Below are 15,788 nucleotides of genomic sequence, written 5' to 3'. Positions count from 1 at the left end.
AAATGTTAAGGGATCATGTAATGGTGTATTTTATGCCATTTTCAGATGCATCAGGTTCTTCCCCCTGTCCATACCTACTGCTGAATATGTGTGGCTCACTTTTGCTGGATATTTTTTTCCCCTCACGCAGCTCAGATCTGATGTGAGCAAGCATCGTGTTGGCAACTCGCTGCAATCAATTCCGCAGGGAAATTCTGTGGGAGGTTTTCCTCAAATGCAGGTCTTTTTATCAAATGGGAAAACTGAACTCAATCGTTCTGGCTTGAGTCCAGACAGACACAGAAAAATACAAACAAGATTAATCTCTGCCAGCTTCACCTGCAGCCAGGATGAAGGTACGCAATGGAACAGTGCCTAAACAGGAGAGAGAATGCAGAGCGAAAAAAAGAATAGAGAAAACAGAGGAGATCAATACAGGCTGACCATCACTCCAGTCTCAGCTCTGTGTAATGGGCAGCCATATTGCATTAGTCCTCTGGAAGGTTCTCCTTGAAGTGGTGAAGCGAGAATCCTACTAATGCATCTGACATTTCACTGCAACCAAACAAGGCAGCCATGAAAACCGTCTCAAGGTCTCACTGATCAAGTTGCTGGGATGCTGCAACAACATCCACCCAAAAGTGTTACTCTGCAGTTTAGCAATTTCTTAAAAATGATCGTTTTACTTATAACACTTACAGTGTTTTCCAGATATTCCTTTTCATATTCACTAAGATGTTTGCCTCCTCAATTCAATCCATCTCAGTCAGTTCTGGTGCAGAACGGCTGCCTCTGAGTGAATCCTGTGAATGTATAGTCGCGCTATTACATAATTAATGTGTTTATTAACGATAAGATTGCTTGGGTACTGGAAGCTTTTCTGTAGAGGGCATAATTCCCATTTGTATATGAATACAAAATATTGCAAAGTGACTGCAGCTCGGAAGCAACAGGATGAGTCGACAACAACAGTGGCTTATAATTCCATTCTCCTCACAGCTATGCAGGAGTCAGAATGTTTACGTCTTTTTTGCGATAGAAAAAAACCAAAAAAATATCTGAGAAAACCAGCTGGAGGAAACTGCATTTATCACAGGATATGAGATGAAACGAAACTTCCAATATGAGCCTTAAAGCAAGACGTTTATTTTTTGTTCCCATACACGCAATATTCCCTCTCTCTCTCTTTCTGTCTCTCTCTGTCTCAATGCAAATTGCACCACCACAAACAGCTTCCTAAAGTTTTTACGAGGGATCACATTGGACATGAATGCACACATATAAAATATTCATGCATCTGATCAGTGCCTGTGGGATATCATTAGCTTTTCTCATATTAGAGGTTTCCGCACATTAGTCTATTAGAAGAGACAGAGATTGCTCCCTGCAGATTTATGGGAAATGGATTGGGATCCCAAAGAGGTGAAGGTGAGAAGCAGCCAAATACTTGTTGCATAGATGTGCTATCAGGAATAATGGAGGGTAATTTTTCAAAAACCCAGGTAGCATTCTCTCAAAAGGATGGAGACTTGAATTGGAGTCTTGAAGACAGCTATAGCCGCCCTTTGTGCGCTAAAACCCTCTTGCAATCATCCAGTGTGATTGCTGAAATCTATCCTGAATGACTCCTGGTTCTCATGTTCCACCACATGTCAACAACGGCATCAATGTGGAAAAAGCAGTTGAGTCAAGCATGTGCACAATTTTCAGCCCAGTTGCAGGCGAAACCACAACATCCTGTCTGCATGCAAATCTCTGCTGTGCTGTAAGTACTCTTCAAGGTCCTCATAACCTCTCCAAAGACAAATCTAAACATAACAATGAACTGTTAGGGGCTGAGCAAGGATCACTGCTACTTTAAACTATCAACATTAATGTTATATTACACGACCCAACAAACAAGATTCTAATAGCTTGCCTCCCAGACCATGCAGTCTCTCTCTCTCTCCGTCTGTTTTAATCACATGGTTTCTCTGAAAAATTGTGTAGAGACGTTCAGCAGAGAAGCCCGGTTCTTTTCTAAAACAGACTAAATATGTAAGATGCAGATCCCTGCTGCTTCTCACACACACCTACACCCACACACACACATGACTGGAACAGAGTGGTTTGAACTGACTGCTCATAAAGCTGACGGACCATCATTAACATCCTTAGAGCCCTGCACTCTCACTAGGAAGAATAAAAAATGAGGCTGGATGAAGCAGGAAGGCAGAGTGTAAAACAAAACTCTCCCACATGACTAGTTGCTAGAACGTTCTCTCCACTCTGTTGGCCAAAGAGACTACATTAGAACGTTTTAGACAATCCCTCTTTTGAGGTTGCACCAAGCTAAAAGCTGAAATGCTTACATTTAAAAAAAAAAAACATGACTTGGGTACAGACAATGCTCGTTATTGTTGTGTGGCATCTTTGCTACAAGCTGTTTCTCTGTCTACATTTCCAGTAACACTCTACAACTCACTGGGGAACCAAGGCAGAAGCTGCCAAACAGATCAATAATTCATCCTGTGAAAAGCGATTTCATGGTGAAAAGGAAGACTGACCTTTCTCTGGGTCAAAAATGCAAGTTCAAGTTTAAAAAAAATTGTTTGGGATTAAAAATATGAAAAAGTATTAGCGCATTTTGTGATGTCTTCGACTTCCTTACCCGCTTCTTTAGAGAGTTGTGTGAAGGCCTCTATTCCCTTTTCTCCGTAGCTGCCCTCGGAGGCAATGGTGGAGACGTACGTCCAGCCCAGGGCTCGGATGATGTCCACCATAGCCTGGGCCTGGAACGAGTCTGGAGGAACCACCCGCGAGAAGAAGTCATAGCGTCTGTCGTCACTCAACTCTGGGGCTGTGGACGCGTAGCTGATCTGCGGGATCTTGGAAGAGAAAAGGTGGCATTAGCGAGACTAAGAAAACATTCTCTCATGTGTTGGTGTTATTGTGGTTCAGCATCACATTTGGTTGCTATGGTGACTGTTCTGATAAAACACATTTTCAAGTGGCCATGTCCAAAATCCCTCCTTATACAGTGAAATGTGCTATTTGCCATTTTATTTGTATGTCATCCCTTACACCCTTGAAACTGATCTATCTGCTCGACAACTGAGCAAATTCCATCTACTGAGACCGACCACTGGATGCAGTTGAAGGCTACAGAAAGGGATAGAAAGAAGACCTTGATTTTAATTTCATTTTTTATAAATCTCTCAAATTAATTTTTTTGTCATCTTAAGTCTTTGTCAGGAACTTGTGAGTAGAGGTTGTGCATGTTAACTTGCACACTGTGTTCTCTTCTAACGGAAAGCAGTGTAAGCACACTTAATTATCACAAACAACTTCCACATGCAATTAACCAAACTATCTCATGAGGAAATACAGAAGGATATATCAATCAAGCTCTGCAGAAAGATGCAACTCAGTCACTTTTCTTAATGTTCAACAGACTTCTTAATAGACTCCAGGTGTTGCACTTACCCTTTAACATTTGAAATTGTAGCCAAGCTAACAGCAAAACTCTATGGAGGGAAATGTTGATCTGTTAATATGTGTTTTGTGATCCCTTGATTATATATTTAGAGTCATCATCACATCAAAATGTGTCCAATACTTATGGGCTATGACTAAATATTGAGTTGTACTTTGTGTTTAGTGATAATTGGTGAAAGTTAGTATGCTACAATGTGAACATGCCAGAATGCAAATTTAGCTCAAATCACCTCTGTGCCCAAACACAGTCGATTACAGCCAAAGTAGATGACTGAGTGTTCACGCAGACTGTGAAGTGACTTTTGGAGGTGGTGAAATTTGCTAACAAAGGGAATAAAAAGATGTGATTAAATGCAAATTCACTGAGGGTGTCGCAAATTGCTGCGTGTTTGAACTTTACTGAAAGATCTGCATGTCTCGCATGGCTTTATCATTCTGTTTCATAAACAAGAGAGGAAAAAGGGGAAATGCAGGAGGGAAATTACAGAAATAACGAGGAGTCTCTGGCGAATTGATGCTGAGCAGAACGACACAGAAACACTCCCGCCGACACAGTCGCCGTGTGCCTGTTGCTGGCTAAGCTCACGGCTAACGTCTGTACAGTTGGTGCAGTACACTGGCTGCTCGGGGCAGTTTGGTCACATTCACAAAAATGGTGCAAGGTGAAGATTCACATCGCTTTCTCCCTGAGCACACCTTCAGTCTTGTTTCACACAAGCACAGAAACTCAGGAAAGTAATTGTAGGAAGTAATGTCTCTGTCTGCACTAACATTTTTCATCGTAATCATCAAAAACCCAGCATACATTCAATTGATTGCTAAAGAGATCTAGTATAAGATTGTTCACATTGCTGCCTGATCAAGTATTAAACATCTCAGCATCAGGACGAGGTTTTGAAACAAGCAATCACACCTGATGGTATGTTTGGGATCAAAATGTTCACCTCCTGTTAGACAAGTGGATGCACAAGCAGGGCCATCCATCTATTTCTCTTGAACCCAGCAAGGTACCTCATCAAACAGCCTAATCTAAGCACTGTATGAATGCCATCCATTTCTGTTAGAGTGATCAAAAGCAGGCGGACGCTGGGGAAACACAGGAATGAGGACACCGCGGCACGCTGATGGGATTGCTTCAACTCTCAGAGTGTGAGTTATAGCTTTGACCCACAACTCAAAGGGGGTCAACTGCACAAACCTGACAAATTGAGGAGCAAAGCAGGAGGTTGAGCTCAAGATGACTCAATGTTTCACTTCAACAAAAAGGAAAAAGATGCTAAAGGCAAAATCAGTGATACAATTAAACAAATTCACAGGTGGGAACGTGACGACAACGTCACAAGGTGAATCACTTCAGTGCCGTCTAGACAGAGCGCACCAGGTCAAGGCGGGAGCATAGCAAAGTAATGGAAAAGCAACAGCTCCAGTGATTTGCATTTGAAAGATCCTTCTTTCCAAAAAGTGAAGGAGAATTTGATACTGGATCTATCCTAACAGAGCTGCTACAGTAATACTATGGAGTCATACGGTGAAATAAGTTTGTTGAATCACATCCCCTCTTTGCCCCAGCTGTGATAGAAAGCTGCTTGAACATTTGTCTCTCTGAAGCTTTTTGCTGCGGGACACATTTAAGATGGCGATGTCTTTTTACTTTGTCTCAGGCTGGTACCCTGCTGATATAATTTCTCCAATCCCCCAATTCCCCAGGAATCTACAGCTGGAAGAACAAACATCCACATTTACAGCCTTTTGCTTTTTTAATTACCACTTCGATCTCCAGGTAACAAAGGGGCTTGATCGAAACCTTGATTAAGAAAATGCAGAGGTGTGGGGAGGATTAAAGCTGCTGGAATCACGACATAGGGAGTTGCTGACTAACTGACACTGATTACAATCTAACATCTTTGTGTTTTTTTTCCCTCCCTGGAAGCTAATGGACTATGAATTAAAGTTGAATGCAAGTTAGTAATTTAACCTTCATTATGAAATAAACAGATAAAGTTAAATCATTCTGAAAGCGATAATGCCTCAGTAGATTTCAAGCAACAAATTTTAACTTTTACACTTTGGTCAGTTGCATGATTGATACCCATAAACAAATATCAATTGAGCCCTTTTGCAGCAGATTTGAATGTCTTCTGAGCAGCAGATAAAACAGAGATAATAAGTCATGATGTTTTCAATCAAGATTTTTCAATTATTTTCTGTAAATGATTCGATAGAATATGAATGAACAGGGGTTTATATTTTTCTTAATCATATCACACATGTGAGAAATTTGCCTTTCTCTCAGTTACACTTGAATCTGTTTGCACAACATCATTTAATTTGAAGCTCTTACATGTAGAGCATGGTTTCACACATGACATGATTATGCTCCAGTGTTAGCAAGGTGAAAGTGTGACAGTGAACTGCCAGCACTGACGACAACTATAACCGCAGACTGATCACAAGCGGCTGAATTCAGGCCAAGAAAGAGTGGTTAACAATGCCCCCATTCAGTATTACAATTACCCTAGCTGATGTCTGGCACCTGTCATCTGCAGTATAGATCAAAGTTCGGATTGCTGAGGGTAATCGTACTGGCTTGCTCTTGAATGTATCTGGGCTGACAGGATCGATAGGAGGAAAACACAGAGGTCTGTTATAGGGGACACTGTTTTATTGATTTACCACCACAAAGTGCTGCGGCCGCCCTGAATAAAAATCTGTTGCTGAAGTCTAAAGAGGGTTTTGAGAAAAAAAAAAGAAGACGACAAAAGGGAGGCCGGTGGGGGGAAGCGGTGAGGGGTCGGGGTGGTGGTAATCTGTGTACTGACATTAAATGAGAACTTCAACCTGAGTGTTTAGGAGGAGAGGTGACTAAGCAAGGTTGTGCAAAGGTTAGACACGTTCACACACGGAATGCTAGGTGAAGTTAATTAGAGTGCATTGGCCTTTCCATCGCATTTTCACATACAGCAGCCCACAAGCACCAGGGCTAGGTGCGGAGAAAGGCAAGAGAGTGAAATGTTTGTGCTTTAACTGTCCTGCACTGCTGATGTGATTCCGACGAGCTGAGAGCGGTTCGTGCAGATGCAGCTTGCTGTGCTGAGCTGGCTCCGTCCTCTCTCTCTCACGGCTGATGCAAAAAGAAATGTTATTTGAGGAAAAGCAGGCAGCATATGGCACAACACGACTCTCGGTCGGGGTAATGGCAACCATCTATCCTTGCCATCTGAGAAGGTAGTAGTCTACAGATATTAAAAGGCAGGCTGTCTACACAGAAGAAAACCTATGAAAAAACACAAAAGCCATCTTTCAAACACAGATCTTTTATCTACACAAGGCAGCACGGACTAGACACCATCAGTGTCAAAAAATGAGGCATGGAAAACCAAAGAGTTGTCCAGACTGGCTTTGGTATCGATTAATGAACAGAACTCAAAAACACAGCTGAAAAGTAGCTGTGAGTGGCAGAGCTGAAAAGTTTCCCATGAGCGGCTTTAACTGGAGCGAGGGCAGCCAGGCAGTTCCTGTTGCAGGGATCCCTGTGCCTCTATTTGCTGCATGATTAGATTCTAAGTATATCTTGACATCAGTCAGGCTCGGCTAGGCTGTTTGCAAGAATCTCCACGGTGACGGCGGACATGACAGCGGGTTCTGACAGACCCGACTCAAACCCCATGCTGCCTGTGGCCGGATGCCAATGCACAGATTGTCCTCGTGACACCAGCGCAACGACACGTACACACAAACTGTAAATATGATCCTATGTACTGGCTGAGGAGCCATTTTGAAAGCAATTCAAAACACTGCACACCGCCATCCAGTAGAATAAATATTTTCTCTCAAATAAAGGATCCCTCGTCAAAAGATTTATTTGTAGCTTCAGTGCCTGGTGTTGTAAAACAGCAACAGTCAATATCTCACAAACAAAAAATATCAGTATGATAAACAGGCCTATAAAGATATTGAGAAGATATCAACTTTTACACCACTCCTGCTAAATCAAGGCTCTGCAAATCTAGCAGGGACGTGCAGGGACTCGCAGGGTCACAAAGCCATTGGTTTGCATTCACACAGCAGTGCCATTTGTTAGTAGGACAGAGGTAATGACTGTGTCTATACATGCTACCTCAGGCTGGGCTTTTGTAATCTCTCTTCGCCAGAGCACAGCACAGCAGAGGAGGCGGGGAGGAAGGGCGGCGGAGACCGACAGCTTTCCCTCCCTCTCTCTGTCACTCTCTCCCCATCTCTTTCTGCCCATCTGTGTCTCTCACTCAAACTCTCCTTTTGTGAAGGCTGCGTTTCATCATTGTGGCCTCACGCAACCTGTGACTTTCTGCCTCGCTCCCTTGTTCCCCGCCCCTCTGTGTGCTTCAGCCCCGTCAAAGAGAAACAAGTGAGTCGCATCTTCCAGAGTGTCTCTCTCCATCCCTCCCTCGCCGTCATCTAACTGCATGCAGACACGCCCACACAGATGATCAGCAGACACTTCCTGCCCGCAGAGGTCCTCAGGCTGCCAGTTTCCCCCCAAGTCGAGACAATCTGCCCTCAGTCATTTGCTCGAAGGCCAGCCAACTCTCCCCTCCTCAATGTCCTGTTTCTCTTTCACCCCCAATTTTCTCCCTATTTTTCATTTCATCACTCACTTCTCATAATTTACAGTGTTTTAATCAACAATGAGCCTCCAGTGTTCATTGCCAATGCAAAACCATTCATATGAACATATCTGCTGTTGTCTGTTCACCAATGGCCTCTGCCTCCTCTCCCCACTCATTTTGATGTTTGATGTCAGGCTGGACCATTTGCCAGGGTATTTCCATTTGCATGACGTGATTGGCTAGAGCCTGCTCTTGGGCATTTGTTTAAATGTGATTTGATTGTGTGATGCCCCCACTTGCACTTGAAAAGTTGAGCTTTTCTGAACTTTTATCTTACGCAGCAAAAGAAAAATGAAGCAACGGAACCACAATGCAGTTTGGCCATGCATAACATCACTCCATTTAAAGTGAATGAGCCACGGTTCTGTTGAAGCCTCCAACATGTGCGTGTGAGTCCTCCGTTAGCTCTGTTAGGGTTTCCCACCAAGTCCTGAGAAAACATCTGGTGCTGTAGCTGCTAAAATGTTCCAGTATGTTCACCTGCTACTGGCTGATGAAAAATAGTAACGTTAGCTAAAAGACCCTGAAATACTTTGTATAGCACAGGGAAACTGCAGAGTTGTGTTATAATTCTGTTTGCTCATCACGAAGAGTCAACATAGTCATGGATTATGCAGCTTGAGCGAAACAGCATGGTCACTTGTACATAATGAGGAACTCACTGCTGACTTAAATTATCAGACGATCCAAAATACATTTTTCATAATTTAGTGCTTTAGCTGTAAATACCATAACATGAGACACAGGATCAGTCTCTACTGTCAGAGACCTTGTGCTTTGTTCACCCAACCTTCAACAGCAACCTTGTAGCGCCAAGAAGCATTAGCAGTAAATATAACTAAAGCAGATTTGTTTTCTCAACCTGGTATTTGACAAAGATTAGATATTTTTTATTTCCCCTTCCACCAAGCACATATTATACTTTCTTCCTCTCCACCTCACCAAGGCCGGCCTCCCGTCAAACTCATACAACAACTCTCAACCATTTTCTAGCCACTTGTTCTTAAAAAAACTTACCTTGTCTGAATGCTTACTGTATTTTGCAGCTTTCTTGCTGCAGGAATCACAAACACCACCCTTTAGACTTGCCCACACCGCTGAACTAGCCTTGCTGTTACATGACAGTTTCATAATCCTTTATCTAACACGACCTTCCACCGTCTCCTTCTTTCCGCCCACTCCTCTTTTTTCCTTGTCGATTCCCTCACCCTCCGTCTCTCCTGTTCGCTCCATGCCAGTCCCCTGGGCAGCTCCAGTCCTCTGTGCTGGGCCTCAGCTCTTGCATGGCTGCACTGCCAGAGTGTATTTTAAGACAACCAGCATGTTTCTCCATGGGTATAGAGGCTAGGTATGACTCACAAATCAGATATTTGACCAGGAGAGCCACACAGTAGAGTAGAGCCGAAGCGTGGGAGGAAAGTGTGGATAGCTCACAAAGGGAACCTGACCGACCTCCATCTTTCCATCTGGTAAACAGACTGCTATTCCAACTCTATTGGTATTTCAAAGAAATAAATGTTTCCCAACAGGTCTCAAAGCCTCATCGGAGTGTAAAGGTGTAGATTACATGTTACAACATTGAGCCAGCATGCAGCGACACTCAAAATCATTCCATTATAACCTTTGATTCAGGCTTCGCACAAGACAGAGCAGAGAACAATGGAGTTCAGCCGAACATCCCTTATCGTCGAGGCGCTGCTGTGTGCTCTCTCCAGGTGCGACAGAAGCTCAACTCACAGCAAGAATAAAACACAGCCTGCAGGTTTATGACTAAGTGTTATCAAATATATGCCTTTATATCCACAGGGTCTCACATTACAGATGGCTGTATTGATTTTTCCTGACTGCAAAGTGCACTGGACAGAGCTTTGTTATCTCTATGGTGCTCTTTACAGCCATGGATGAAAACTTTATTTTTTCTCTGAGAAATATGAAATATCAATACACCCAAACTGAAATCTGCATGCCATTATGCCTAACCTAGAACAAGAGCGTTTGTTCATGAGAGCCATCAGAATACAAATGTTCTTGTTTGAGCTGCGGGTATTGTTCTATACAAGCTCTGCCTCATTACACTGTCCAAGCCTAATATGGCCCCGACATATAATTCACCACAGAGCGAGCATAGGTGCATGTTTTTTTCCAACCTACACCTGGAGCATGCAGGGTCTGACACATTCATTGTCAGTAGTGCACCTGCAACACTCTGACCTGCATCCCAATGATTCCCTCTGTACTATCCCCCATCTCTCCCTGCATAGCTCTCTCCTCAGACTCAACAGAGCATCATCTCCAGGCCCATTTCTCCTCTAATAGCGCAGACAATGAGGGTGAGCCTCTTCAATCTTATCTCTCCTCTCTGTCTGCTCCTCACAAAGAATTCTTTAGCAGGGCCATGTAATTACACACTGATCACAGCAGTGGAAAATATCACAGATATCCTATTTCTTCTGTTACTGTGACTGAGCCCCACCGACTGGAGATACATGTACCGGATATACCTACCGACTGGAGATACATGTACCGGATATACCGTATGTACTGGTTTAGCGCAGAACAGAATGTTTTCTCAGTTGGTATCGCCTGCAGTTCTCCCTTGAACCTCGTATTGCATCAGCAACACTTGCTTTTCACTACACACACCAAAATCCACTCTCAGCCTGTATGGATCTGTGTCAGGGAAGTCGAACAAGAATGTGCAGATTAATAAATGCTCCAGCAAAAGTCATCTATTACAGGAAATAAGCAGAATTAGCTGCTTAAACTGACATTCATAGTAAAATATTCATACTTGGTGACTGGCACTTTGCAAAAACTGAGATAACAGCAAAAACAACATTAAAATCTATAAAAGAAAAAGAAAAACCTAGAAAAACAAGATAGGTAATTAAATTGGAAAAGCAAACGAAAGAATAAATTAATAAACTAATGCAGGAACGGATCAAACATTAAAAACATAGCAACTATGAGTGGTCAAAAAAAAGACAGACAGAAAGATCTTGGACTTGCACTCTAATTGGCCCCCATATTATAAACCCATGTATTTCACTGGTGGAAGTACAGCACCAGCCCGGGAGGCTCACTTCAGGGCAATAAAGCCCCTCTACTCTGCAGTCTCTGGGTCCAATAATGGCGATAGCACAGTCTCCTTACCTCCTCTGTCTAGAGGACAGGGGACAGTTGCAACGGCCTGGTGATTCATGTTGAAATAAATGTTCTGATCAGAGGTTTAACTTTAAATCTTGTAAACAAGGATGTGATGCCAAAATTAAGGCTGGATGGTCCCTTCCTGGTTAAAATTCTGACTGCTGCATTTTTAATTACTTGGCTGCTCGAGGCAACAGAATAGAAAGTGGAAAAATTCTCTAAATGTGAGAGCAAAACTTGTGACGTTCCCTGATCCTGTCAGTTTTTACAAATGGTCGTTTTTAAAATCTGCTATTTAGCTGTGAAAGCTAGCATTGCTCTGTAGGTGGCAATATCCGTCTGTCAGTCCATTTCTCTGGGCACGACCAAAATATGTCAACAACTATTTGATGGACCGCCATGAAATTTTGTACGGACATAGACATAGGCCATTCTTTTTGCTGCTACAGGGTGGAGTGACTGCTGCAGAATTGTAGAAGCTTATTAAAGTCTCCGTACATCTGCTATCCACCCTGCGGCTCACACTGATGAGAATGATCCTTTGTCCTGTCGTGACCTGGCCTGCCATGGGCTCTCTGTTCTGCTCTGTGCTGCTGGTGTGGTGCATCACTTGGCCTCTGATCTGGTAGTCCTCTCAGCAACACACTGGCTCCGCTGCACAGCCAGAACAATGGGCAATTGTCCACTTATTGAGCACAAGAAGCTTTTTCCAGTGCCGCACTGAATAACCTGCCAACTCTGGAGGAACTGGACACAGTCTTTTGGATGGAGCTATTCTGTGTAAACAGACTCTTATTCTCACTGAGATTATGATTCATCAGAGCAAGTGTCTCGACTAATGGACCGAGAAGATTTATGTGGAATGTGTTTTTGTGACACGCATATTTCACATAACTTCCACTCGCAGTGAGACAAAGTGTCAGAAGGCAGCACGCTGACATGTTTTTCAGAGCCAGAATCAGAGATGCGCAACAGACACCAGATCAGACAATTACCCTCAGACAAGTTAACCAGCTGTAACAGGAATGGGCCATACTTGAATACAATAGAACTGTCACACACGACTACTGAAGGGTTATCTTTATTTTCAACAGGAGCACTAACATGCATCTTTCTCAGAACAGCTCCTGCATCTCAACCCTGCTAATAACACTATCTGTCAAAAGACCTGAAGTAAACACAAACACAACAAAATATATATATATATATATATATATAGAGAAGATCTGAAAACAAGGCTTTATACGTATTGGTTCATTGAGCATCCACAAGAAATGAAATTTATGAAACGTGTTGAACTACTTTTGAATTTTAAGGAGATTTTAAAGCCAAAGTTTGTTTTCAAAACCCCAAGCTTTCAACATCAGAAGTGTTTCAGACAGTAATCCAAATACATAAAACATAAAAGAAATGATGACAGGGTTCAGAGAAGGAAAATTCCTCTGTAGCAGTATTACTGAAGCTAAACCCATGAATACAGTATTGAGGCAAGATAGTTTTATGTGAGCTGCATATGCCCTGGACGTAAGACACATAATCAAAGTCAGGTGAATCAGTTCATATAAACACATCAAAGTCTTGTGGTAAACAGTTGGTTCCAAGCCACTTGTACTATGACCCACAGAGCGAGCGTTGTTCATTTAATTCTTGACTTTAAGTTTGTTTGTCGTATGTTCAAAACCATGACTGTCATGGATGGTTCTCTGTGGATGGTTTCTCTAAATAAGAAAGCGTGCTTCCAAATGTGCACAGGAACTGGAAAATTGCTCGAGCACAGAGAGCGTAGGATTATTGCCACCCTGAAGCGCACGCACACACGCCTCTGTGACTTCAGAGGACATTACGTTGACACACATTCATTTCCTGTAGACTTTGTCGGGGTCAGACTACACAATAACAGACTAATCTCATGTAGTGTGCCTGAGAACGTACACCACATCTGGGAACACCTCATAACATCCTAACAGAGAGACTAGCATGTCTGATCTTTGTTTTAACCTTGCATTATGAGTTCTGTCACCTCTGTGATGTTGAGCTCAGCTGACAGTGTTCTGCCAATGTTGACATGGAGAAGCAAAAGAGGAATGATGTTGTTGGTGTTGCATATTGGAACTGTGAAACAGAGAAAAGGTTCATTAAGCTGTGGCACCTCCTGCCTATAAATGTTTCCTCAAGGGATTATCGTGACAGAGGGAGAACAGGAGGCCCTGAAGGTCAGTCACGAGCACTTCCTTTCCAGTGATGACAAGTATGTCGTAAAATACGACAAACACTGATTGGTCAAGCAGCAACATGTAATCTGTCATACCTCTCGCCAAGACTTGAGAGAATTTATGACTCAGTAATCGCCTCCTTTGACACAGGGGCCATCTTAACAGACAAAAATATCTTGTCTACTTTGACACCAGCAAATCTCTAACCTTAACAATAACTACTGCTTTTCTAACCCTTACACTTAACCCTAACCTTTGCAATATGGAGACGTTTTGGCCCCATAAGGAAGTCCCCTTTATGTGACTGTATAAACATTCATACACACACAGCCACAACCACAAGTCAACCCTTCCCCTATGCTTAAAGGAAACCTTGTGTCCCCAGCTCATCTGTCCCCAGAGGAGGGGTAAATGATTAATGCCATAAAGGAAACATGCAAACACTAATGTGGAGTAACATTTATTACCTGAGGCCTCACCCTCCAAATTAATCTACAGCATATGTTGTTTTTGTAACTGCCCCTTAGAACAACACATGCAGTGTGAGTGTTTTGTGATCCAATGCCACAGTTGACAGGACAACATTACTGTGTTTTCACTCATCCACATCGACCTCCCTCCTCTGTATTCCTTGTTGCTCTATAATAACATCACGTTACTTCTTCCTTTGCTCCCGAAGGACAAGTGTGATAATTACTGCAGCTGCTACAGAGGTTTACTGCTTAAATGCAAACAGTTGTTGTTCTGGGGCATTTGCTGGAATTAACAATGATTTCCTTTTTCTTGCGAGGACAGCGTGGACTCAACCATAACCTTAACCACTTCCTGCCTAGCATTCACCTGAAATGTGTTGGTTAACCTTGGGGGGGTTATCAGATGGGAGGTAAATTCTCATAATGTGAATATTCAAACATATTTCAGGTTACAATGTGCAGGTTTTTAACATCAAAACCATCATCCATAGTATGAAAACTGAACAAAACTGATAGAGGTTTTTCATCAGATTGTATAAAAGTAATGTTATTTCTTTCCCCTACTCACAGCAGTGCGAGGAGATAAAGGTCTGACTGGCAGCTGCAGCAATTGGATGGTTTTGATTTCCAGAAGCCCAAGTAAATCTACTTGCAAATATCACATCCTATTGGCCTTTGACCTCCATGTAGAGAGCAAATTACACCTCTATGCATAATCTATTGATAAATGACATGCTATTGATCGCTTAACCTCTCTGTGGGCCACATGTGAGCACTCCAGCTCTGATAAGACAGTTAAAAAACACTATATTCTGTCATCAATAGCTCTTGTCCAGTAGTCAATTGTCGTTTAAGCAACCTTGTTTGAAAGGAAAGAGCTTCCCTAATTTGTAAAATGTCAGTGGTGATTGAGGTCTTCCCCCAAATCAATGTAACTGTCACATGCAGGCGTTTCAGAGAGCACTTGAAATCCTACGGGATTTACATCTGAAAACAGTAATCCTTTCAACTGATTTTTTTTATGGATGCTCTGGCTGCCGCTGCAAAGTATACTTTTCAAGCTCAACAGAACACACACAGACACACACCACTGCACATCCAGCCAGAAGAAGAGAAAAAAACGCACTTACTAAAAATAAAACAAAATGAATCTAATGAAATCCAAAGTTCCACAATGTCATGTAAAATCAACAGGTATTTGAGCATAACAACCCAAGGCCTGTGTGGCACTCAAATAATTTAGTCTCCCTATAAAGGTCTAGATTTCGCAGGCCGATATAATGGTTATATATTAATATCTGTTGTTAGCAACCAGTCTGATGCACCCCCAGGCCCTGCTGCAATAATACGACTGAAGGACAGCGAATGCATACTGATGACAGTTTATTATACTGTATATATGCTGTGAGAGTGTACACGGTCATGACATCACTGAGATACACGCAAATGTATTACACACACACACACACACATTTTTATACATCACTTGTCTATAGAGATATGGACATTCAGTAGGACATTAGGCCTAGATTTCTGCATTATGAGGACTGTAACTATAAAGACATTTTTGACTGCACTGCAGTGTGACTTAGCAACAATAGTGCTGCACTTTTACTCATGTAAGATTTTAATTGCAGAATTTGTGGTTGTAATGGAGTTTTTTTTTAACCTCTTCCAATGTGTTTATATTTTTGTCTACGTTTGTTTGTTTGTTAGCAGGATTGCGCTATTTTAAGAGCATGACCCAAAGATCAGAGAACAGATCCAGGAATAATTTTATCGTGAGATGGATGCCCTATTTTCAACATTTGTATTAATTTTTTAAAAGAATAATTGATGGACCTTGATGACAA

The 15,788-nt window shown here is 42.3% G+C and overlaps 1 protein-coding gene across 3 annotated transcripts in view; it reads right to left on the bottom strand.

Annotated features, from left to right (window-relative positions):
- LOC109635286 (metabotropic glutamate receptor 7-like) overlaps nucleotides 1-15,788 on the bottom strand; it is a 91,977-nt gene that overhangs the window by 33,999 nt on the left and 42,190 nt on the right. For all 3 annotated transcript variants that reach the window (XM_069526926.1, XM_020096383.2, XM_020096384.2), the window contains exon 2: nucleotides 2,630-2,846. In XM_069526926.1, the coding sequence (XP_069383027.1) occupies nucleotides 2,630-2,846 (217 nt within the window). The remainder of the gene's footprint in view (nucleotides 1-2,629; nucleotides 2,847-15,788) is intronic.

The sequence above is a fragment of the Paralichthys olivaceus genome, chromosome 6 (assembly GCF_024713975.1).
Source record: "Paralichthys olivaceus isolate ysfri-2021 chromosome 6, ASM2471397v2, whole genome shotgun sequence".
Taxonomy (NCBI): Eukaryota; Metazoa; Chordata; class Actinopteri; order Pleuronectiformes; family Paralichthyidae; genus Paralichthys; species Paralichthys olivaceus.
This window is presented reverse-complemented; position numbering and strand designations above follow the sequence as displayed.